This window comes from Lontra canadensis, unplaced genomic scaffold (genome assembly GCF_010015895.1).
Source record: "Lontra canadensis isolate GAN:19392208 unplaced genomic scaffold, GSC_riverotter_1.0 scaffold2, whole genome shotgun sequence".
NCBI classification, from domain to species: domain Eukaryota; kingdom Metazoa; phylum Chordata; class Mammalia; order Carnivora; family Mustelidae; genus Lontra; species Lontra canadensis.
The window spans coordinates 7,661,971-7,687,488 of NW_022630996.1; the positions used below are offsets into that span (position 1 = coordinate 7,661,971).

The window sequence follows — 25,518 nt, forward strand, 5'->3', positions numbered from 1 at the left end:
AGAGATTGCAAGCAGGAAAGCACAAGCAGGGTGAGCAGCAAAGGGAGAGGGAGAAGCAGATTCCCCACTGAGTAGGGAGCCCCACACAGGACTTGATCCCAGGACCCTGGGATCACGACTTGAGCTGAAGGCAGACACTTAACCGACCGAGCCACCCAGGCGCCCCTATTCACGTCACAGTTTAAGAAGTCTTTACAATATTTACAAAGAACTCATTCTATCTTAGGTATAAATGTTACACGTAGGCTAAAAGTTATATATAAGCTTGTTATAAGTAGTGTAAGTGAGCAGGACTATTATTGTGGCACTACTAAAACAAGTGTTTAGTTCAATCTTTAAGACTTAATGTAGATATTCAAATATACTCACTTGAATTTAACTATACTTTCTAAGCATCTCCCTAACACCCCTTGACCTGACTTTTTTTTTTTTTTTTTAAAGCACAGGAGTGGGCCATGGGGAAGAAGATGCTCAGAAAGAGAGAAAACAGTAGTAAGCTGTAAGGATTCTGCCTATCAACATGTCACCACGGAACCAGAGTGAGTCCACCAGAAAGCATGGGATGAAAGATGTGAATCTCTTACTCAGTTTCAACTCTCCGTGTGTCTCTCTTCTAATGGTGAAAGATGGGTAAGTTGTGTGCAACACAGCCCTTAAATTAAAAACTGCTCTGGGCGCATGGATGGCTCAGTTGGTTAAGCGGCTGCCTTCAGCTCGGGTCATGATCCGGGGGTCCTGGGATCAAGCCCCACATCAGGCTCCCTGCTCAGAAGAGAGCCTTTTTCTCCTCCCTCTCTCTGCCTGCCGCTCTGCCTACTTGTGCTCTCTATCTCTCTTTCAAATAAATAAATCTTAAAAAAAAAAAAAAAAAGAAAGAAAGAAAAAGAACTGCTCTATCTTCTTTCCATGAAAAGAAATAATCTGCTCCAGTGTTTGATGGAAAAAATGGTTATGCTGGACCTGCTGAGAGATGTCGCCAACATGGTACCATCCCTTTCTCAATAATTTGTAAAAGTATTTCAGACTACATGTTACATTTGTGTTATATACAGATGTTAAAAAACCTAACCCCCATAAGCTATGACTTCATTGTATTCTTTCTGGGGGACAAAGCAACACTACATCATTACCACCAAGAAAGTCATTATGGTGTGAGATAAAGTAGTGGGTTCCCATATTTTTTATGTTACAAGTCAGGTACATTTCAAAAACAATTCTGAAGACCGACACAAGGTGACAACCCTTGTTTCATTTTGCTAAGTAGGGTCATTAAAGACATAAGCTCACAACAATAATCCTTCTTAAGAAATACTAGTTGGCAACCTTAAACATACAGACACATATGTAACATATATACATATACACACATATACACAGTATGTGTGTGCCTATACGCAACACACATAATAAATTATTCTTATTTTTCCCATTTGCCAGGTCTGCAAACTGGAACCCTTACAACTAGGTTATAGAACTACCGTTTGAATCAGAAGTCAAAAAAACAAAACAAAAAACCTTCCAACAAAACCCCAAATCAGAAGTCAGGGGACAGAAGAGGTATTTCTAGGATAGGAGTTATTCTGTTGAGAAAAGTCACATATAAGCAATTAAGTACATGAGGGACTGTTTCACCTAAAAACCAGAGAGTGAGCTCTAAAAAGAATATAAAAACCCAAAGATGCATAAAAACTAATACAAAAATATCTTAGCACATGAAAAAATACAAAAACAAATGAAGAATACTAGCTCTGCCACACAGTAAATATATTTAAAGTTATGGGAGTTAGCAACATGAAAAAAGCCATATGTGATAAACCCACAGCTAACATCATCCTCAACAGGAAGAACTGAGAGCTTTTCCCCCATAATCAGAAACAAGACAAGGAAATTCACACTCACCATTTTTATTCAACATAGTACTGGAAGTCCTAGCCATAGCAGTTAAGACAAGAAAAAGGAATAAAAGGCATCCAAACTGGTAAGGAAGATGTAAAACTTTCACTATTGTAGATGACATGATACTAACTATAGGGAACTCTGAAGAAGGGGTGCCTGGGTGGCTCAGTGGGTTAAGCCTCTGCCTTCGGCTGGGGTCATGATCTCAGGGTCCTGGGGTCAAGCCCCGCATCAGGCTCTCTGCTCAGCGGGGAGCATGCTTCTCCCTCTCTTTCCGCCTGCCTCTCTGCCTACTTGTGATCCCTCTCTCTGTCAAATAAATAAATAAAATCTTAAAAAAAAAAAAGAAAAGAAAAAGAAAACCCTGAAGACTACCAAAAAACTATTAGAACTGATAAACAAATTCAGTCAGATCTCAGGAAATAAAATCAATTTAAAGAAATCTATTGCATTTCCTTTTTTTTGTTTCTTTGTAAAAAAAAGATTTATTTATTTATTTGTGATAGAGAGTGAGTGAGAAAGAGGGCACAACTGGGGGGAGGGGCAGAGGGAGAGAATCTTCAAGCAGACTCCCCACTGAGCAAAGAGTCTGACAGGTGGCTTGATTTCATGCCCCATGAAATCAACTGAAGCTGAAACCAAGAGTTGGACACTAAACCAAGTAAGCCACCCAGGCACCCCAATTCATTGCATTTCTATACACTAAAAATGAAGCAGCATGAAGAGAAATTAAGAGAACAGTCTCATTTACAATTGCACCAATAATAATAAAATACCAGAGAATAAACTTAACCAAGAAAGTGAAAGACCTGTACTCTGAAAACTATGAAACACTGATGAAAGAAATTGAAGATGACACAAATGGAAAGATAAACAATGGACTGGAAGAACAAATACTGTTAGAAGGTCGATACTACCCAAAACAATCTACAGATTTAATGTAAACCCTATCAAAACACCAACAGCATTTTTCACAGAGCTAGAACAAATAATTCTAAAATTTGTACGGAAGCCCAAAAGACCCCAAAGCAAACTTGAAAAAGAAAAAACTTGAAAAACTTGAAAAAGAAAAACAAAGCTGGTGGTATCACAGTCCCAGATCTCAAGTTATGTTACAAAGCTGTAGTGATCAAGACAGTATGGTACTGGCACAAAAACAGACACATAGATCAATGGAACATGATAGAAAGTTCAGGAAAAAACCCCATTGTTATAAGGTCAATCTTCAACAAAGGAGGCAAGAATATACAGTGGGAAACAGTCTCTTCAACAAACAGTGCTGGGAAACTCGACAGCAATATGCAAAAGAATGAAACTGGACCAATTTCTTATACCACACACAAACACTCAAAATGTTTGATTAAAGACCTTAGTGTTGAGATCTGAAACCATAAACATCTTAGACGAGAGCACAGGTAATAATCTCTCTGACATCAGCCACTGCAGCATTTTTCTAGATGTGGCAAGAAAAACAAAAGCAAAAACAAACTATCGGGATTACAACCAAATGGAAAGCTTCTGCACGGCCAAGAAAACAACCAACAAAACCAAAAGACAACCTACTGAGTGGGAGAAGATATTTGCAAATGCCATACCCAGTAAGGGGTTACTATCCAAAATGTATGAAGAACTCATATACCTGACACCAAAAAAACAAATAATCCAATTTAAAAATGGGCGTAAGACATGAACAGACATTTCTCCAATGAAGACATAGGGATGGCCAACAGACATGTGAAAAGATGCTCAACATCATGTATCTTCAGAGAAATGCAAATCAAAACCACAATGAGGTATAACTCACACCTGTCAGAATGGCTAAAATAAAAAACACAAGAAACAACAAGTGTCGGCAAGGGTGTGGAGAAAAATGAACCCTTGTGCGCTGCTGGTAGGAATCCAAACTGGTACAGCCGCTCTGGAAAACAGTAGGGAGGATCCTCAAAATATTAATAATAGGATTACCATTTGATGCAGTAATTCCACTACTGGGTATTTATCTGAAGAACATGAAAACTGTAATTCAAAAAGATATATGCACCCCTATGTTTGCTGCAGCATTATTTATAATAGCCAAATTATGGAAGCAGCCCAAGGGTCCATCAGTAGATGAATGGATAAAGATGTAGTATATACGTACGTGTACACACACACACACACACACACACACACAGAGGGATATTATTCTCCCATAAAAAAGCATGAAATCTTGCCATTTGTAACAACATGGATGGATCTAGAGAGCAAAATGTTAAGTGAAATAAGTCAGAGAAAGACAAAAACCATATGATTTCACATGTATGTGAACTTAAGAAACAACAGAAATGAACAAAGGGGGGAAAAAAAGAGAGACAAACCAAAAAATAGACTTTTAACTATAGAGAACAAACAGATGGTTACCAGAGGAGAGTTGGGAGGGGTGTGAAATAGGTGAAGGGGGTTAAGAGTATACTTATTTTGATGAGCACTGAACAGTATACAGAATTATTGAATTATTATATTGTATACCTGAAACTAATATAACACTATATAGTTAACTATACTGGAATTAAAATTTAAAAATTAAATTAAAAATAAGTTATGGGAGTTAAAATCATTATACCAAGAATATAAGGATAAACATAGATGCACAACAATGTTCAGAAACTTACCCTAGTATGGAAGAATTTAACATGAGAAAGGCAACATTACAACTCAGTGGAGAGTAATTAATAGATCAAATAAATGTGGAATTAAAGATACTTATATCATCTAACAAATCACAAACTTTTTAAATTCTGGTAAAATGGAGAAGAAACAGGGCTGCTCAAGTACTGCTAGTAACATTATACCAGAAACTCTTCTGGAAAGCAATCTGAAAGGATCTGCCAAGAATTCTGCCATACTCTCACATGTTCTTCTTTTGCTTCTTTATTTTCCAAACTTCCTATGAAGTACTAATGTCATAATGGAAATATACTAAAATAATTTTTAAAACCTTTTACCTTATTTGACCTGATTAATTCTATGTAAGCTTATTTTGAACCACTACTTAGATCCAAGGATATTTGTTAAGAACTAATGCTACAGAAAGTCGTATGTTGGGGTGCTTGGCTGGCTTAGCCAGAAGAGTATGTGGCTCTTGATCTTGGACCACGAGTTCGAGCATCACGCTGGGTAGAGAGATTACTTAAATAACTAAAATTAAAAGAAAAAGAGTATTATATTAAATATCAGAAAGTATTTAAATTTAAGATAAAAAGATGTAAGGAAGTAAACTGTAAGACTCTTAACGAAGGGGAACAAACTGCAGGTTGATGGAGGGAGGTGGGTAGGAGGCGGGCTAAAGGGTGATGGGCATTAAGGAGGGAACTGGTGATGAGCACTGGGTGTTGTATGTAAATGATGAATTACTACATTCTACTACTGAAATCAATATTACTCTATATGTTAACTAATGAGAATTCAAATTTGAAAAATAAAAATAAAATATAGTATATCAATAGAAAAAAGAATTGAAATTTAAGTATGAAATTCCCATCCTGAAGAAACTTAAAACAAGACAACCTACTCAACAAATTAACTAAGTGCCTACCAAGTGCCATTCTTCATGGATTTTATAGTATTACAGACAGGAGAAAGATTAAACAAATAATTACAGTAATGATAAATAGTAGAAAGGAAAATATAGCTAGTACTAGATCTTTTTAACAGAGGACTTAACCAAGGCTTTCCTGAGATGCTGATGCCCAGATAAAGATGAACGGAAGTAATCACTTGCGGAAGCCACTGAATGGATTAGAACAGCAAAGTAACCTGACAAGATCTGCGCTTGACAAAATCACTCCCGCTGTTGTGGTGGGGAATGAACACAGACAGGAAGGAAATCAGTAAGGCAGGGAAAAGATTCAAGAGATTTGCAAGAGAAGTCCTAAGTTACTGGGGGGTTAAAAGTATATTTAAGTACCAGTGATGATGATGATGATGATGATGATGATGCCGCCAGCTACTACTCACCGAGTGCTAACTTTGCATTAGCACCTTTTTTTTAAAGATTTATTTATTTATTTGAGAGAGAGAGAGAGAGAGAGAGAGAGGGCAAGAAAGAATGCGGGGAGAGGGAGAAGGAGGCTCCCTGCTGAGCCAGGAGCCCAACCTGGGGCTTGATCCCAGGACTCTGTGATCATGATCTGAGCTGAAGGCAAATGCTTAACCAACTGAGCCACCTAAGCGCCCCGCATTAGCACCTATTCTAAGTGTAACTACCTATTATTTCATATTTGGCAAATGGGAAAAGCTAAAGCTTGGAAAGGGCAAATAACCCAAGACCATAGGGAAAGTAACTGAGCCAATCTTCAAGCTCATGACTATCTGACTTCAAAGTGTCATTCTACTAAAAGTTCTACAAAAGAAGGGTGCTTGGGTGGTTCAGTCGGTTGAGTGTCGGACTCTTGATTTTGACTCAAGTCATCATCTCAGGGTGGTGGGATCGATCAAGCATCAAGCAGGGGGCTCTGCAGTCAACGGGGAGTCTGCTTGAGATTCTCCCTCTGTTCCTCACCCCCACTTGCACTTGTTCTCTCTAAATAAATCTTTTTTTTTTTTTTTAAGTTCTATAAGAGAAATTATAGCATCCCTGGGGTCATTCTCCCACTTGGAGACACCTGAACTCAATACCAAAAACTGAAACTGGTGTCCCCACTATCAGTCACCTCCCAATTAGCTTCTCCCACTTGACATTCCCACTTTATTCATCCTATTTTTCTGCCTTACAACTCCACTATTAGCTAAAATTTAAAAAGACTGATGATACCAAATGTTAACAAGGATGTGGAGCTAATAAGCTCTCCTACATGGCTGGTGCATAATGGAAATAGCCATTCTGGAAAACAGTTTGGCAGTTTCTTAAAACTTAAACATACACTTCCCATATGACCTAACAATTCCACTCTTATTATTTAGTCAAGAAAAATGACAACATATGTTCACACAAGACCTGTATGCTTATATTCGGAGCACCTTTATTCATAGCACCCAAGAACTAGAAACAACCCAATACCCATCATCCAGTGAACGGATAAACTGTGCCACATCCATTTAAAAGGATTACTACGCAGCAATACAAGGGAAGGAACTGCTGGTAACATGCAACACAAGGCTGAATTCATGCTAAGTGTAAGGGGCCAGGCACAAAAGACTTTAAGATTCACATTTTTAGAAAACTCTGGAAACGGCAAAACGAAAACAAAAAACCTATACAGACAATGAAGGAGATCTAAGATTGCCAGGGACCAGGGCTAGAGGGAGAGAACTATTTGTAGAGAAGTAAAAGGGAACTTTACGGGAAGATGAAATCGTACTACATGTTTGTAGTAGTGGTTATACGACTGTCATTTGTCAAAATCCATAAAACTATACAATTAAAATGAATTAATTGTATGTACTTAAATTATCTTCCATAGTTCTGATTTTTAGAACCCCTCAAAATGAATTCTACTTCAACTCTCTCCCCACAAACCTTTGTTCACGTAAACATTCACATCTATAATTTCCTTTCCTTTCCATCTGTCATTGCTATGTCAGCCATTGTTTTTCACTTAAATGCAATGAATGCCTTAATCAGCCTCTCTTCCTTCATTTATCCTAACTTATCCTGCATAATATAATCATAAAATACCAGTTCCTCAAAATGCTCAAAATGTTTCAGAAGCATCTCAGCTACTAGAAAATAAATCCAAAACACTTAATATGGCATTAATTAAATGCCTTCTACATACTGATTTAAACTACCTTTCCAACTTTTTCTTACAATTTTCCAACTTGAACACTTTGATCCATTCAATCTCTCTGTCCATTCTCCTAAACACACTTAAGCTTATCTTTCCTCTGCCTTCCCCTTACTGTGAATAATTTCTTACTCCTCTTTGAATTCTCCCACCTTTCCTAGCTAGTAAGTTTTAAACTTTTTCTCCTTGATGCTTTCTACTTAAAATCAAAATGATCTTTTTCTGCTCTCCTAACATATTTTTTTTCTAGGCATAGCTAGCTGCCTGTAAGACTTACCTAGGGAAAACTAAAATGCAAACAGGTTCTGTCGGAATGGGCACCATCACACATATGCAGAAGTATAAATAACTGAATGCATAACTAGAGAGATTCAGGAACACTTAAGTCTAGTCAAGGTGATCAGCAGTTACCACTGGAAAGTGTAGCTGTTATTAACAGTTATGAGTCCATAATCTAGCATATGCAATAAAATCGCTAATTAAGTAAATGTGAATCAATGATAGTAAACAAAATGACTAAAGTTTCACTTAATAGTAACAGTATTAATCTCAATAATAATTCTTTCAAAAAAGGATCTTACAGGTCTAAGATCTTTACCAAGCATCCTATCAATTATAGCATCATAACAATAATGAAGGTATAAATTACATATACTATGACACATGCATTCAATGTTAATAGCCATTTAAAAATAAGGTGGAAGCGGAATATTCAATAATACAGAAGGCAACAAAAGCAGATTACCAAATGCTATGTACAGTTAGCCTAGACACAGAAAAGATAATATTCAATAAGCATTTGACAGTGTCCAACTTAACTGGTAATTGTGGAGATGATATTAAAATAATAAGATCTTGCTTTTTTAATTCTCAAACAGAAGGATCTCATTTATGAGAAACACAACACAGCAATATATGCCTATAGATGTATACAAAATGCTCAATGAATTCTAACAAGCAGATCACCATGGTTATTACCAATAGGGAAGGGGATGTAATTGGAGGCAGTGGTAAAGGAAGATGTTGGCTTAATATGTATTATTTGGATTTTTTTCCCCTTTGGTTCAGGAACTGGAAACCTCCTGGACAAACTGTAAAAGAGCTGTAACACTTTGAATTCATTTTTAATAACAGGAATGTATCCATGTATTACTGGGACGTTTAAAAATAATTTTTTTAAATTCAAGAGAGCACATCTGTAAGCATACAATCATTTTTAAAAACCCTGAAAGGATACACATCCAACCATTAACAGTGGTTAACGGCTGGCAGTGGGATTACAAATGATTAGGTGATTTTTATTTTCTTCTATTTATCTGTATTTATATATTCTTCTACAGTGAACAAAATCTTTGAAATATGTAAATCCTTACATAAATCTATCTCTAAGAAAATAAACTCCAACAGTGATTATTATCTCTGAGGACACAACTGGTTAGCTGGGAGTCAGGAACAGGAGGGAGATTTACTTCACATCATATTCCCTCTGTACCTTTTGAGTTGTTGTTAAGTACATGTATTACCTATTCAAGGATTTTATTTTCTTAGGTCTGGATCACCAAATGTTCAATAATACCATCTGGGTTTTCACTCCCAAATAGGTTCTGCTTCCTAGACCCATGTTGGGGATTTACAAGTCCCTACTCCAAATTAGGTTCTGCTTCCTAGTCCAATGGTGGGGAAAGACGTTTGGACAAGCTGTACTTGACACACTCATTCCTGAGTAGTTCGTTCTTAATTTCCTCCCCAAGAGCCAGGGTTACATAGCCTTTCCTCTACCTATCAATGGCTTTCTGCCAAAGCATTTACTGTCTGTCAGGCACATTACAGTCCCTTCCTTCATCACAGAGGCCAGAAGAGTAGAGTTTTCTGGCCTCAATTTACTTCTCTTCATCTCCTGGCTTTCTTGGAAACACTTCTCCCTTGGCTTGCTCTTTCTGCCACACCTCCTCTTTTCTATTCTCCACCCTCTAGCTCCCCAATTATGCTCAAGTCCAGTGATATGCAAATGGTATGAACTAGAACCAGACGCTAGAGAGTTACCCTGAAGACTATTCACAAATACTAAAATTTCACCTAAAGGAACTCAAGATAGACTGGAAAAGGATCGTATTATAGTGTCCTCCCCACTAGGCCTGTTTTGAACTGGTCTCTTTCCCAGCAGCCTTAGCAAGGAGACTGCCTGCAGCAGAATCAGTCTTATTTGATAAATTCCCTGGACCATTGCAGTTGTTGATGTTCCATAGTTTACATGATAAATGCCTCTGATAAAAACACAAAGCTTATTTTCCAAATTAAAAAAGAAAACCTTGAGTTTTGCTACACCTAAAACAAAGAACCCCCTTTAAATCTATTCCCCTAGGGTACTGGTTTACTATGACTCAAAAGAAAATGACTTACTGACTCATTAGTACCTGTTTAACCTGATAATCGGTGTTTCAAGCCAATGCTGCCTGATTGCACTATAACACTAAGCTGGAAAACAAACAAGGGGCACCTGAGTGGTTCAATCAGGTGGACATCCGACTCTTGGTTTTGGCTCAGGTCATGATTTCATGGGTTGTTAGACTGAGCCCCCATCGCCCCGTGCTCACTGGAGTCCACTTGAATATTCTTTCCTTCTCCCCACCTACTGCTCTCTCTCTCTCTCTCTCTTTAAAATAAATAAATAAATCTAGAAAGGAAGAAAAGAGAGAAGGAGAGAAAGAAAAACAAGATGTTCCTAGTACAGGACACCCCCTCCCCCAGCAGATGCCTCTAGGTAATAAGAAACCTAACTAATAAGCAATGTTCATTGATCACCTATGGAAGACAGGGGAAACATGATACTGAATGCTAAGACTCCAATCCTGTAACTGAGAAGAAAACATCTCCTGGTGATCAAGATTCCTTATTTGTCCCAGCCCAGTCACAACCTTATCCTCCACTTCTGTTGATTTCCTTAACCTACGGATGGAAAAGAGGACAAATTTAAGTCAGTGAAAAGAGAGCCAAGAGCTGACTTAACAGCACAGATAAAGAATAAACAGATTTCTTTAATCACCTCTTAGGATATAGGGCCTTCCTTCCAAATACTCTAAAACTGCTGATTCTCTATTGTTCCTAATGGATTTAAGGAAGTTGAAGAGAGTTTGTTCAACTCAAAGAGGGCAAGGAACTGAAAGGGCATGTCATGGCAAGCGATTACAAGTGGTAACTGCAAAAGAGAAAGCTATTACTTAAGAATTTTTCCCTGTGCTGTATTTAAGAACCCCCAACCTCAGTTTGTTTGAAAAGGTCATGATGTTTTTGCTGAATGTGTAGTATCACACTATATATAGTAATGTAGTTGCCCTATAAAAGCTAAGTACACTGGTACTTGTGCTTCATAAGTAGAATTTACTTTGTGGTGGTGTTAACAAGTATTTATCCAACCTGTTTTACTCAAAGTCCTACCATGTTGATCTTTATGGACCAGACCTAATGTAAGGCCAAAACATACAGAGGAAAACCAGCCAAGGAAGTTCCCAAGGAAGCACTAACCCCTCACCAACTGTAGATGATCATCTAATATGAGTAACCAGAGAATTCTTAAACCTCCCAGGAAGAGCGCGTAAATGTTTTCTCACATCCACTTGTGCCAGTCTCATATTTGAGGACACTTTTTAAACGACCCAGAATTATTTCAAGTATAAAAGCATATTTCCTTTCCACTGAATTGAGTAGTATTTACTTTGAAGAAGTCACTCATTGGAAATTATCAGTTATTCCAAATATTGCTATTTTCTTATTGCAATATTATTTACAGTGAACAAATTATGGAAGAAACCCAAGTGTCCATCAGTAGATGAATGAATAAAGATGATGTGGTGTATGTGTACACACACACACACACACACACACACTGGAATATTACTTAGCCATAAAAAAAGAATGAAATCTTGCCATTTGGGACAACATGGATGGATCTAGAGGACATAATGCTAAAGTCAGCTAGAGAAAGACAAATACTGTATGATTTCACTCATATGTGGAATTTAAGTAACAAAAGAAATGAACAAAGGAAAAAAGAGGCAAACCAAGAGATTCTTAACCATAAAAGAACAAACTAATAATTACCAGAGCAGAGGTGGGGGTGTAGGGAGGATGGGTGAAACAGGTGAAGGAGATTAAGAGCACACTTATCAAAATGAGCACCCAGTAAAGTACAGAATTGTCGAATCACTTTTTGTGCATCTGAAACTAACATAACACTGTCTGTTAATTATACTGGAAATAAAATAAAATTAAAAGATATCGCCATTCTTTAAAACATATCAGGACAAAACCAATTTTAAAAGCCGTACAACAAGAAAATCAACTTTTATAAATATACTTTGTTTCTGATTTAAAACAGTATTAACTCCATTTGAATTGTTTTATTTAGAAGACTGCTCAGAATTACTTTATACTATCAAATATACCAGAATTACTTTATACTATCAAATATACCTTTAACCCTCACTTTTAAAATAAATATGAAGCTATTAGGGCTCTAAGAGTTTAAAATCACATAGAATTAAGCATTAAATGTGGTATTCAAAGTCTATATGGTAAAGTAAGTGAATTTTAAAGTCATAATATGATTTCAGAAATGCTAATAAATGCTTGGCAGAACACATGCCTTCCTATACCATAGGTCATTCAGATTCAAATAGTCTTAGCTGAGCCACGGCTAGGCACCAGATATGATGCTAAGCACTTTCATTGAGATTACTGAATTTAAATCCAATTCCAGAATAGCATGATGTTTCAAGATGGCTGGGGTAACACTGAGAAAAATCAGTAAAAAAAAAATCTTCCATCCACCACAGGTTACCCTATGCCTAGGAGGCTGAGAACAAGTGTGAACAGTTTTTTTGAGCTCTGGTATATACGGCCTCAGAAAAAAGGGTACACAACCTAGAAATCACTTAAAAACTGAGCTGGAAATTCAGGATATCCAGGAAAGTAGGATATTTAGCCTAAACACTTGGGAGTCCTAAAATTGCCAATGAGGAAAAGAACACAAGCTTCTATAAACTGTATCCTGCTTCCTTCCTACAGTAACCAACAAGAAAAATATGGAGCCTATGGAGAAGTGTCCAAAGTTGGACTTAGTTCTGTAATAAGATTTATGTACCAAAACCAATTTAGTATATTCTAGGTAAAATTAAGTACCAAATAGTTACATTGCTCTTTTCCCAAGAAAAAATGTAGCAACTGATGGTGAACATGCACTGTCACATTACCTGAACAGTAACATAAGAGGAAACAAGACACAGGCAATAAAAAAAGTACAGGATAGAGGGGAGAGAAAAAAAAAAAACAAAAACGTTCGATACAGGGTGCTATTTTTAATAATTTCTATTACTGCATTTCAAGTACCAGGACTGTCTCAATCCTTCTCCCCCATGCAACTACTGCAAGAGAAAGGACATGTCCTAAGCTCCACGGTTCTCCTTCCTTCTCTGGCAAGTGGAGGCTGTTCAACTTCACACACCTCCTCTCCAGCACAAGCAATGGCTACACGTACTCGAGACCACAAGAAGCCCATAAAATGGCCTCCGAGCCCTCCAAAAAACCACTCAATTCATTGCTAACATCACTTATAGACTCAGGCTCCCCTCTGTGCACCATATCTTTCCCCTATCTGGAAACCCCCAATGGAGTTTAACTTGCTCAGTTCTCTGAAACTTCCTGCAAATGCATTCTCCTCCAATGGAAATGGCATACCCTCCCACTTGTACCAACCACTCTGCTCACAGAAGACAACGGCACAGGGAGGAGTCAAGATGGCGGAGAAGTAGCAGGCTGAGACTACATCAGGTAGCAGGAGATCAGCTAGATAGCTTATCAATCCATTGCAAACACCTACAAATCCAACGGGAGATCAAAGAGAAGAAGAACAGCAATTCTAGAAACAGAAAGTCGAACACTTTCTCAAAGGTAGGACCAGCAGAAAAGTGAATCCAAAGCGACGGGAAGATAGACCATGGGGTGAGGGACCAGCTCCCGGCAAATGCTGGAGCAATGGAGCACAAAATCGGGACCTTTAACAGTCTGCTCCACTGAGGGACGTAGCTCCAGAGGCTAAACCAGGGTGAAGCCCACACGGGGCCAGTGTGGCCCTAGCTCCTGCAGGGTCACAGAAGGATTGGGGGTGTCTGAGTGTCGCAGAGCTCGCAGGTATTAGAGTGGGGAAGCCGGCTACAGAGACGGAGCCGAGGAGTGAGCTCTCAGCTCGGGGTTACCTTGAACCGGTTGCAGGCTCGGTGAGCTCGGAGCGCGGCCGGAGGCCAGGGAGATGGGAGTGATTGCGCTCTTTTCTCTGAGGGCGCACTGAGGAGTGGAGCCCCAAGCTCTCGGCTCCTCCAGGCTGGAGACTGGGAGGCCGCCATCTTCATTCCCGTCCTCAGGACTCTACGGAAAGCGCTCAGGGGACAAAAGCTCCCAAAAGCGAACCCGAGCGGATTACTCAGCCCGGTCCCTGGTAAGGGCGGTGCAATTCCGCTTTGGGCAAGACACTTGAGAATCACTACAACAGGCCCCTCCCCCAGAAGATCAACAAGAAATCCAGCCAAGACAAAGTTCACCTACCAAGGAGAGCAGCAGAATTCCAGTGGAGGAGAAGGCAAAGCACGGAACTCATGGCTTTCTCCCCATGATTCTTTAGTCTTGCGGTTAATTTAAATTTTTTTTAATTTTTATTTCTTCTGCTTAAAATTTTTTTAACTTTTACCCTTTTCTTTTTTAACATTTTTTTAACCAGTTTATCTAATATATATATATATTTTTTTCTTCTTTTTTATATTTTTTCTTTATCTGTTTTCTTTTTTTAATTTTTTTTTTTCCCTGAACTTCTTTTTATCCCCTTTCTCCCTCCGACGATTTGGGGTCTCTTCTGATTTGGTTAAAGTGCATTTTCCTGGGGTCTTTGCCACCCTGTCAGTATTTTTTTTTTTTAAGATTTTATTTATTTATTTGACAGACAGAGATCACAAGCAGGCAGAGAGGCAGGCAGAGAGAGAGGAGGAAGTAGGCTCCCCGCTGCTAAGCAGAGAGCCCGATGCGGGGCTTGATCCCAGGACCCTGGGATCATGACCTGAGCTGAAGGCAGAGGCTTTAACCCACTGAGCCACCCAGGCGCCCCCCCCCTTTCAGTATTTTATTTGCTCCTTCATATACTCTTATCTGGACAAAATGACAAGGCGGAAAAACTCGCCACAAAAAAAAGAACAAGAGGCAGTACCGAAGGCTAGGGACCTAATCAATAGAGACACTGGTAATATGTCAGATATAGAGTTCAGAATGACGATTCTCAAGGTTCTAGCCAGGCTCGAAAAAGGCATGGAAGATATTAGAGAAACCCTCTCAGGAGAGGTAAAAGCCCTTTCTGGAGAAATAAACGAACTAAAATCTAATCAAGTTGAAATCAAAAAAGCTATTAATGAGGTGCAATCAAGAATGGAGGCTCTCACTGCTAGGATAAATGAGGCAGAAGAAAGAATTAGCGATACAGAAGACCAAATGACAGAGACTAAAGAAGCTGAGCAAAAGAGGGACAAACAGCTACTGGACCAAGAGGGGAGAATTCGAGAGATAAGTGACACCATAAGATGAATCAACATTAGAATAATTGGGATTCCAGAAGAAGAAGAAAGAGACAGGGGAGCAGAAGGTATATTGGAGAGAATTATTGGAGAGAATTTCCCCAGTATGGCAAAGGGAACAAGCATGAAAATCCAGGAGGTGCAGAGAACCCCCCTCAAAATCAACAAGAATAGGTCCACACCCTGTCACCTAATAGTATAATTTACAAGTCTTAGCGACAAAGAGAAAATCCTGAAAGCAGCCCGGGAAACAAGTCTGGAACATACAATGGTAAAAATATTAGATTGGCAGCGGACTTATCCACAGAGACCTGGCAGGCCAGAAAAAACTGGCATGATATATTAAGAGCACTAGACGAGAAAAACATGCAGCCAAGAATACTATATCCAGCTAGGCTATCACTGAAAATAGAAGGAGAGATAAAAAGCTTCCAGGACAAACAAAAACTGCAAACACCAAACCAGCTCTACAGGAAATATTGAAAGGGGTCCTCTAAGCAGAGAGAGAGACTAAAAGTAGTAAATCAGAAAGGAACAGAGACAATATACAGTAACAGTCACCTTACAGGCAATACAATGGCACTAAATTCATATCTCTCAATAGTTACCCTGAATGTTAATGGGCTAAATGCTCCAATCAAAAGACAGAGTATCAGAATGGATAAAAAAACAAAACCCATCAATATGTGCCTACAAGAAACTCATTTTAGACCCAAAGATACCTCCAGATTTAAAGTGAGGGGATGGAAAACAATTTACCATGCTAATGGACATCAGAAGAAAGCTGGGGTGGCAATCCTTATATCAGATCAATTAGATTTTTAAGCCAAAGACTATAATAAGAGATGAGGAAGGACACTATATCATACTCAAAGGATCTGTCCAACAAGAAGTTCTAACAATTTTAAATATCTATGCCTCTAACGTGGGAGCAGCCAACTATATAAACCAATTAATAACAAAATCAAAGAAACACATCGACAATAATACAATAATAGTAGGGGATTTTAATATTTCCCTCACTGAAATGGACAGATCATCCAAGCAAAAGATCAACAAGGAAATAAAGGCCTTAAATGACACAATGGGCCAGATGGACACAGATATATTCAGAACATTTCATCCCAAAGCAACAGAATACACATTCTTCTCTAGTGCACATGGAACATTCTCCAGAATAGATCACATCCTGGGTCATAAATCAGGTCTCAACCAGTATCAAAAGATTGGAATCATTCCCTACATATTTTCAGACCACAATGCTCTGAAGCTAGAACTAATCACAAGAGGAAATTTGGAAAAAACACAAATACATGGAAACTAAACAGCACCCTTCTAAAGAATGAATGGGTCAACCAGGAAATTAAAGAAGAATTGAAAAAATTCATGGAAACAAATGATAATGAAAACACAACAGTTCAAAATCTGTGAGTCACAGCAAAGGCAGTCCTGAGAGGAAAATATATAGCGGTACAAGCCTTTCTCAAGAAACAAGAAAGGTCTCAGGTACACAACCTAACCCTACACCTAAAGGAGCTGGAGAAAGAACAAGAAAGAAAGCCTAAACCCAGCAGGAGAAGAGAAATCATAAAGATCAGAGCAGAAATCAATGAAATAGAAACCAAAAAAAAACAAAACAATAGAACAAATCAACGAAACTAGGAGTTGGTTCTTTGAAAGAATTAATAAGATTGATAAACCCCTGGCCAGATTTATCAAAAAGAAAAGAGAAAGGACCGAAATAAATAAAATCATGAATGAAAGAGGAGAGACCACAACTAACACCAAAGAAATACAAACAATTATAAGAACATACTATGAGCAACTCTACGCAAACAAATCTGACAGTCTGGAAGAAATGGATGCATTCCTAGACATATAAACTACCACAACTGAACCAGGAAGAAATAGAAAACCTGAACAGACCCATAACCAGTAAGGAGATTGAAACAGTCATCAAAAATCTCCAAACAAACAAAAGCCCAGGGCCATATGGCTTCCCAGGGGAATTCTACCGAACGTTTAAAGAAGAACTAATTCCTATTCTCCTGAAACTGTTCCAAAAAATAGATGGAAGGAAAACTTCCAAACTCATTTTATGAGGCCAGCATCACCTTGATCCCAAAACCAGACAAGGATCCCACCACGAAAGAGAACTACAGACCAATATCCCTTGATGAACACAGATGCGAAAATTCTCACCAAAATACTAGCCGATAGGATTCAACAGTATATTAAAAGGATTATTCACCATGACCAAGTGGGATTTATTCCAGGGCTGCAAGGTTGGTTCAACATCCGCAAATCAATCAATGTGATACAACACATTAATAAAAGAAAGAACAAGAACCACATGATACTCTCAATAGATGCTGAAAAAGCATTTGACAAAGTACAGCATCCCTTCCTGATCAAAACTCTTCAAAGTGTAGGGATAGAGGGCACATACCACAATATTATCAAAGCCATCTATGAAAAACCCACCGCAAATATCATTCTCAATGGAGAAAAACTGAAAGCTTTTCCACTATGGTCAGGAACACGGCTGGGATGTCCATTATCACCACTGCTATTCAACATAGTACTAGAAGTCTTAGCCTCAGCAATCAGACAACAAAAGGAAATTAAAGGCATCGAAATTGGCAAAGAAGAAGTCAAACTATCACTCTTTGCAGATGATACGATACTATATGTGGAAAACCCAAAGACTCCACTCCAAAACTGCTAGAACTTGTACAGGAATTCAGTAAAGTGTCAGGATAGAAAATCAATGCACAGAAATCAGCTGCATTTCTACAGACCAACAAAGAGACTGAAGAAAGAAATTAAGGAGTCGATCCCATTTACAATTGCACCCAAAACTATAAGATACCTAGGAATAAACCTAACCAAAGAGGCTAAGAATCTATACTCAGAAAACTATAAAGTACTCATGAAAGAAATAGAGGAAGACACAAAGAAATGGAAAAATGTTCCATGCTCCTGGATTGGAAGAACAAATATTGTGAAGATGTCTATGCTACCTAAAGCAATCTATACATTCAATGCAATCCCTATCAAAATCCCACCCATTTTTTTCAAAGAAATGGAACAAATAACCCTAAAATTTATATGGAACCAGAAAAGACCTCGAATAGCCAAAGGAATATTGAAAAAGAAAGCCAAAGTTGGTGGCATCACAATTCCGGACTTCAAGCTCTATTACAAAGCTGTCATCATCAAGACAGCATGGTACTGGCACAAAAACAGACACATAGATCAATGGAACAGAATAGAGAGCCCAGAAATAGACCCTCAACTCTATGGTCAACTAATCTTCGACAAAGCAGGAAAGAATGTCCAATGGAAAAAAGACAGCCTCTTCAAGAAATGGTGTTGGGAAAATTGGATGGCCACATGCAGAAAAATGAAATTGGACCATTTCTTTACACCACACATAAAAATAGACTCAAAATGGATGAAGGACCTCAATGTGAGAAAGGAATCCATCAAAATCCTTGAGGAGAACACAGGCAGCAACCTCTTCGACCTCAGCCACAGCAACTTCTTCCTAGGAACATCGCCAAAGGCAACAGAAGCAAGGGCAAAAATGAACTATTGGGATTTCATCAAGATCAAAAGCTTGGGCACAGCAAAGGAAACAGTTAACAAAACCAAAAGACAACTGACAGAATGGGAGAAGATATTTGCAAACGACATATCAGATAAAGGGCTAGTGTCCAATATCTATAAAGAACTTAGCAAACTCAACACCCAAAGAACAAATAATCCAATCAAGAAATGCACAGAAGACACGAACAGACATTTCTGCAAAGATGACATTCAGATGGCCAACAGACACATAAAAAAGTGCTCCACATCCACTCGGCATCAGGGAAATACACAAATCAAAACCACAATGACATACTACCTCACACCAGTCAGAATGGCTAAAATTAACAAGTCAGGAAATGACAGATGCTGGCGAGGATGCGGAGAAAGGGGAACCCTCCTACACTGTTGGTGGGAATGCAAGCTGGTGCAACCACTCTGGAAAACAGCATGGAGGTTCCTCAAAAAGTTGAAAATAGAACTACCCTATGACCCAGCAATTGCACTACTGGGTATTTACCCTAAAGATACAAACGTAGTGATCCAAAGGGGCACATGCACCCGAATGTTTATAGCAGCAATGTCTACAATAGCCAAACTATGGAAAGAACCTAGGTGTCCATCAACAGACGAATGGATAAAGAAGATGTGGTATATATACAGACAATGGAATACTATGCAGCCATCAAAAGAAATGAAATCTTGCCATTTGCGACGATGTGGATGGAACTAGAGGGTATCATGCTTAGTGAAGTAAGTCAATCGGAGAAAGACAACTATCATATGATCTCCCTGATATGAGGAAGTGGAGATGCAACGTGGGGGGTTAGGGGAGGTAGGAGAAGAATAAATGAAAGAGGATGGGATCGGGAGGGAGACAAACCATAAGTGACTCTTAATCTCACAAAACAAACTGAGGGTTGCTGGGGGGAGGGGGATGGGGTTATGGACATTGGGGAGGGTATGTGCTATGGTGAGTGTTATGAAGTGTGTAAACCTGGCAATTCACAGACCTGTACCCCTGGGGATAAAAATACATTACATGTTTATAAAAAAATAAATAAATAAATAAATAAAGATTAATTAAAAAAAAAGAAGAAGAGAATGGCACAGATGGACTGATGAGTTAAATAAGAAAAAAAATAGTGAAGCAAGTATACCAATGTCTCCAGCTAGACCTTGAGAGCTGGATGTGGCCCCCTAGAAGCCAACATTTCAAAGTAAGAAAAGAAAGAAGAAAATCCATATTTCAGCCTTCTTTTGAGAAATGTAAAGATCTGGCAACCCTAAGCCTGGTCCCTGAGAAGTGACAAAGGTTGGAACTGAGCAGTGGCTGTCTCCTAGTTCAAATAATCCCCCACCTTTACTGTTCAACTGGCCTGCTTCACTGGTGGTTTGGTGGGCATCTTGGGGTCATCTGACTTTGCTACTCCTGAACTGGAGAACACTAAAGGAACTATTAGACAGTAAAGTATAGTCAATAAAGATCGTCAGTGATTATTTACGAGTGATCTTTTGTGAGAGCCTAGCACTGGACAAAGTGTACTCTACCACATCACTTTTGGCCCAACGAGTTTCTTAAAGGATTCCAAATAATTTATTGCGGTCTTTAAGAAGACCCTAATAATTAAGCAGAACCTGTAAGTAGTGATTGAAGGACTAAAAAAAAGGGCCATTTGGAACAGAATGCCTGAACTAAACTAAAAGATCAAAATTAATGGGGTGGTCAATTAATAGAGGTTAAAAAAATCCCATACATGTTTATGTTAAAAAGAATTTATGAGGGGCGCCTGGGTGGCTCAGTGGGTTAAAGCCTCTGCCTTCGGCTCAGGTCATGAGCCCAGGGTCCTGGGATCGAGCCCCGCATCGGGCTCTCTGCTTGGCGGGGAGCCTGCTTCTCACTCTCTCTCTGCCTGCCTCTCTGCCTACTTGTGATCTCCGTCAGTCGAATAAATAAATAAAATCTTAAAAAAAAAAAAAAGAATTTATGACATGTATAGAATACAAGCAGTTCTCCACAAGAGTAATATGTTTAAATAAACAGTATTTCCTATTTAGATAACACTTTAAATATTTCCGACATTAAAAATCTATTTTTTCATCTGATGTTGACAAAACCCCTGTGCTATAAGTATAAAGTTGGCCTAGCAGATAGTGTTCTCCCCTCAGATACCAAGCATAAAAAAGCCAAGAGCCTGTACTAAGGTCACCCAGCTAGTTAATATGGCAAAGACAGGATTAGAATCCAGCTATGTTAACTCATAATCCTGTGCTCCTTCCACTACAATACATTGTTGCTGCCTCTTATCCACTGGATATCCTACAAAGGGTAGAAAAACTATTCCAGGGATTACAGAGAAATGTGGTTCCACAGGAGACTGAAGAATCCATTCAACGATTCTGCACCAAGTCTCCAAAATTCCTTCAAATGTCAAGACTCAACTGGCCCTTCTACACACTTTCAAATCCCCAGAGTCTTTCAATTCCACAGACAACTGCTTGGTACTACATTTGTGAGTCATATGTATGTCTCATTTTCCCAATAATTTGGAAAGTTCCAAGAGAAAGCGACTATCATGCCCCTTTGTATGTCCAACGTAAATGCTCAAACACTTTTTTTATACACAAAACTTAACCAAAAACTGCACCTCTTGTTCCAAGAAACAATGACTTAGATGCAACCTTAAGTGATTTTCAGAAATAATGACAAGGACATCTAAATTATAATATGAAGGAAACAAAAGCAAGAGGAAAAGGTGGCTAGTTTTATGTTTTATAAGCCTCCAAGAATGAAGTCCTCTTTTTATCACTACCAAAAAAAAAAAATTTCTAAGGGAAATGTAACACTGGTGCGTTAACATTTTGCAAGATTTTACATGCAATATTTAAAAGTCTATTTACTGGGACGCCTGGGTGGCTCAGTTGGTTAAGCCACTGCCTTCGGCTCAGGTCATGATCCTGGGGTCCTGGGATCGAGTCCCGCATCGGGCTCCTTGCTCGGCAGGGAGCCTGCTTCCTCCTCTCTCTCTGCCTGCCTCTCTGCCTGCTTGTGTGTACTCTCTCTCTCTGACAAATAAATAAAATCTTTAAAAAAAAAAAAAAAGTCTATTTACTTAAAATATAAATATGCATATAATATATGCATAAGTATAAATAAATATATAGAACACCAAAAAACCCTTAGTTGTTTAGGAGTTGTCTTTTGTGACACCCCAGAGCCTAGAGCTAGATGAAGCATCATCTCCCAGTCACTTTTAGCTGGATGGCTTTCTTACAAAGGTCCAAATCATTTGTTATATATAATGCCTATAATTGTTATAATATACATACTTAATGCCTATAATACTCATGGCATATAAAGACTTCATCACATAGGACATTTAAAATCTCTGCTTAGAATGGAAATAAGAGAGTAGCCAAAATAAAAATCTACAGAAGAATTACAGCCCATTAATTTAAATTATAACAAGAACAACATCTTATCCCTACACAATGACAGTGCCTGGAGATATCCCAGTTATTTGGAGCTCCATTTTACACATCAACCAACTTCTTTAGAACATTGGTTTTTCCATGCCAAGAATGATTCCAAGGCTCCCCAAGATGATAATGCTAACTCTGAGGCAGTACATCACATACTGAATCACATTACTTACAGGATCATATGATAGGAATTTTCCCATTTGCAGAGGGCAATCCTAATCCTTATTTTTATTTTTTTTTTAATTATTTTTTTTTTTACAGAGAGAGATCACAAGTAGGCAGAGAGGCGGCAGAGAGAGAGAGAGGGAAGCAGGCTCCCCGCTGAACAGAGAGCCTGATACGAGGCTCGATCCCAGGACCCTGAGATCATGACCTGAGCCGAAGGCAGAGGCCTTAACCCACTGAGCCACCCAGGCGCCCCCTAATCCTTAGTTTTAAAACCTATAGAAAAATAAGCACTCTGATGCACTCCAGGGAGGGAATGGAAACTGGTGACTTAGGAACTGGTAACTTGGCAAAATATACCCAAACTAAATAAACTAAATAAACGCATAAATCTTTTGACCTAAAAATTCCACTTCTAGGAATCTGTCCAAGAGATAAACTTGTAAATATGTGAAATGCTATGCTACTAAGTAATTTACTGTAGCACTACTTCTAAGAGCAAATTTTTAGAAACTTGGATCATCTGGGGACTGGTTAAATAAACTGTGGTATGTCCGTATTATAGAATACCATGAAGCCCTAAAGAGAGAGAGAGAGATAAAAAAGCTCTCTTTGTATTGATGTGAAAAAATCTCCAAGTTAGAGTAACAGAAAAAAAGCAAAGAGCAGAACTGCATCTTCTGTAATGTGTAAAGAGATATGGGGGTGGGGCTCATACATGTATACACAGAGATATACATAAACATTTCTAAAAGGACCCCCAAAACATTACATGCCTCTAGGAAGTGAGATTATGTGGGTGAACAACAGAATGAAAGATTTTTCGCTCTGTAATTTTTGAGTTCTCAACCATGTAAATATATTGCCTGGTTAAAACATTAAATTTAACCAATGTATTTATTAACTTATATAAAAAAGCTATAGGGGTGCCTGGCTGGCTCAGTCAATAGAACATGGGACTCTTCGTCTTGGGCTCATAAATTCAAACTCCACGCTGGGTGTACAGATTACTTAAAAACAAGTATCTTAAAAAAGAAAAAGCCGGGCGGGGCACCTGGGTGGCTCAGTGGGTTAAAGCCTCTGCCTTCGGCTCGGGTCATGATCTCAGGGTCCTGGGATCGAGCCCCATATCAGGCTCTCTGCTCGGCGGGGAGTCTCCTTCCCTCTCTCTCTCTGCCTGCCTCTCTGCCTACTTGTGATCTCTCTCTCTCTGTCAAATAAATAAATAAAGTCTTTAAAAAAAAAGAAAAAGAAAAAGAAAAAGCCATAGTACGTTAGGATTTATAACTTGAAAACATTTTATTGTAATTAAACACTACAATTTAAGTAACAACTTTTGCTACTCTTTCCATCAAAACACCCACCAGTCAATCCCTAAAATTTTTATATAGTCACAGAATATAAAGGCAGAAGGAGACTTGAAACATCTTCAAAAAAAGAAAACCGGGGCTCAAAAAGGTTAAATAACTTTACCAAAGAACAATTTGTAGATGGCAAGTATGGCCTACAACCTGACCTACATTCCAAAGTATTCTCATACATTTCCCCGACCCCAAACAGTTCATTAGCACAAGGAGCCAACACCTATCAACCAAGATCCCAGCTGCATGGAGAGGATAACAAGAATGACAGGGCTAGTGTGAGCTGACTTCCTATCTCTGTGAGATACTTCCCAATGCTCAGACAGGAACCAGAGGGGTCTTTCTTTTCATGAGTTATATTTTAGTAAAGTGCCATGGAGTAAAGCCATAGGATAAAGATGGGGAGGGAGGGAGCTTTCCTATAAACTCGATTATGCTAGAAAATGTGAGAAAAATGTTAAGCAAATAATTAGAATTCACTTTTGTATTAAAACAAGTATCAATCTACTTATGGCATAGGGTATAAAATGTACATGAATGTTTAAGGTAAACAAGATACTTTCAAAGAAATTTCATGCTGCTGCTGATTGATTCCGATCCCAGAATGTGTATGCTAGAAATATACATGTTCATTTTCTTAAACTCAAAAGAGGCAGGAAGGCTTAAGAAATACTACACCAAAGGAATTAAAGCAGCCTTCTCAATGGCAGAAAAGGCAAAGGATTAGAGGTAGACAGACCTGGCTATGCAGCCTGGTTCTTGTCACTGTGTGACCTTGAGCTCAGAGCCTCAGTTTCTTCGCTTGTAAAATGTGGCCAATATTACTTACTATGTAGTTTTAGGAAGGAAGGATGGAAGATAACATATGTTAAGCAATCTTCCTGGGCTCTAGAAGGGGTATAATAAATGACAGTTACTATTACAGACACCACAAACCTATCAAAATCTTTGTCTAACCATTTATTTGGGTTCAATTTATGAGAACAAAATAAGGTGGGCAATGGATATTATAAGCCTTCCCAACCAGTCACCAAGAGGGGGAAAAAAAAAAGTCAATAAGGTAAAATTATCTAAACAAAGAATATATTATACTCACATATTTCATTTCAAACTTCTTAGCCAACATTTCCACTTCTTGCCTCTCTTGATGCTCATCATTAAATGGGTCTTCTGTGTGAATGGGCTTCTTCTGATTCAAAGTAAATAGGAAAAGAAATGTAAGTATTAATATTACTTTAACCAGAGTTGAATGCATCCTTAAATTTAATAATTAGAGTCAAATTTTCCAAATATTAACAAATAAGTTAGTGGGCGCCTGGGTGGCTCAGTGGGTTAAAGCCTCTGCTTTCGGCTCAGGTCATGATCTCAGGGTCCTGGGATAGAGCCCCGCATCAGGATCTGCACTCAGCGGGGAGCCTGCTTCCCCCTCTCTCTGCCTGCCTCTCTGCCTACCTGTGATCTCTCTCTGTCAAATAAATAAATAAAATCTTAAAAAAAAAAACAAACACCAAATAAGTTAGACACATTAAAAGTAACTAGAAAGAAATGGTTCGTAGCAAAAATACTTGCAGTTTCAATGGATTCTTACACACTCTCAAGTTTTTCGTTGGTTCATAACTCAACAAATCAAATCGTCTCCTCCTACAA

At 38.5% G+C, this 25,518-nt stretch overlaps 1 protein-coding gene and 1 non-coding gene across 6 annotated transcripts in view; both read right to left on the reverse strand.

Moving 5' to 3' along the window:
* The window catches only part of UBN2 (ubinuclein 2), a 95,010-nt gene that overhangs the window by 63,713 nt on the left and 5,779 nt on the right, over nt 1–25,518 (reverse strand). For 4 of the 5 annotated variants that reach the window (XM_032868158.1, XM_032868150.1, XM_032868131.1 and 1 more), the window contains exon 2: nt 24,968–25,060. In XM_032868158.1, the coding sequence (XP_032724049.1) occupies nt 24,968–25,060 (93 nt within the window). The remainder of the gene's footprint in view (nt 1–24,967; nt 25,061–25,518) is intronic. The other variant, XM_032868140.1, reaches the window with a different exon arrangement.
* On the reverse strand, nt 8,720–8,774 carry LOC116878884. The gene has a single exon (XR_004384906.1). It is a non-coding gene; the product is annotated as a U7 small nuclear RNA (small nuclear RNA).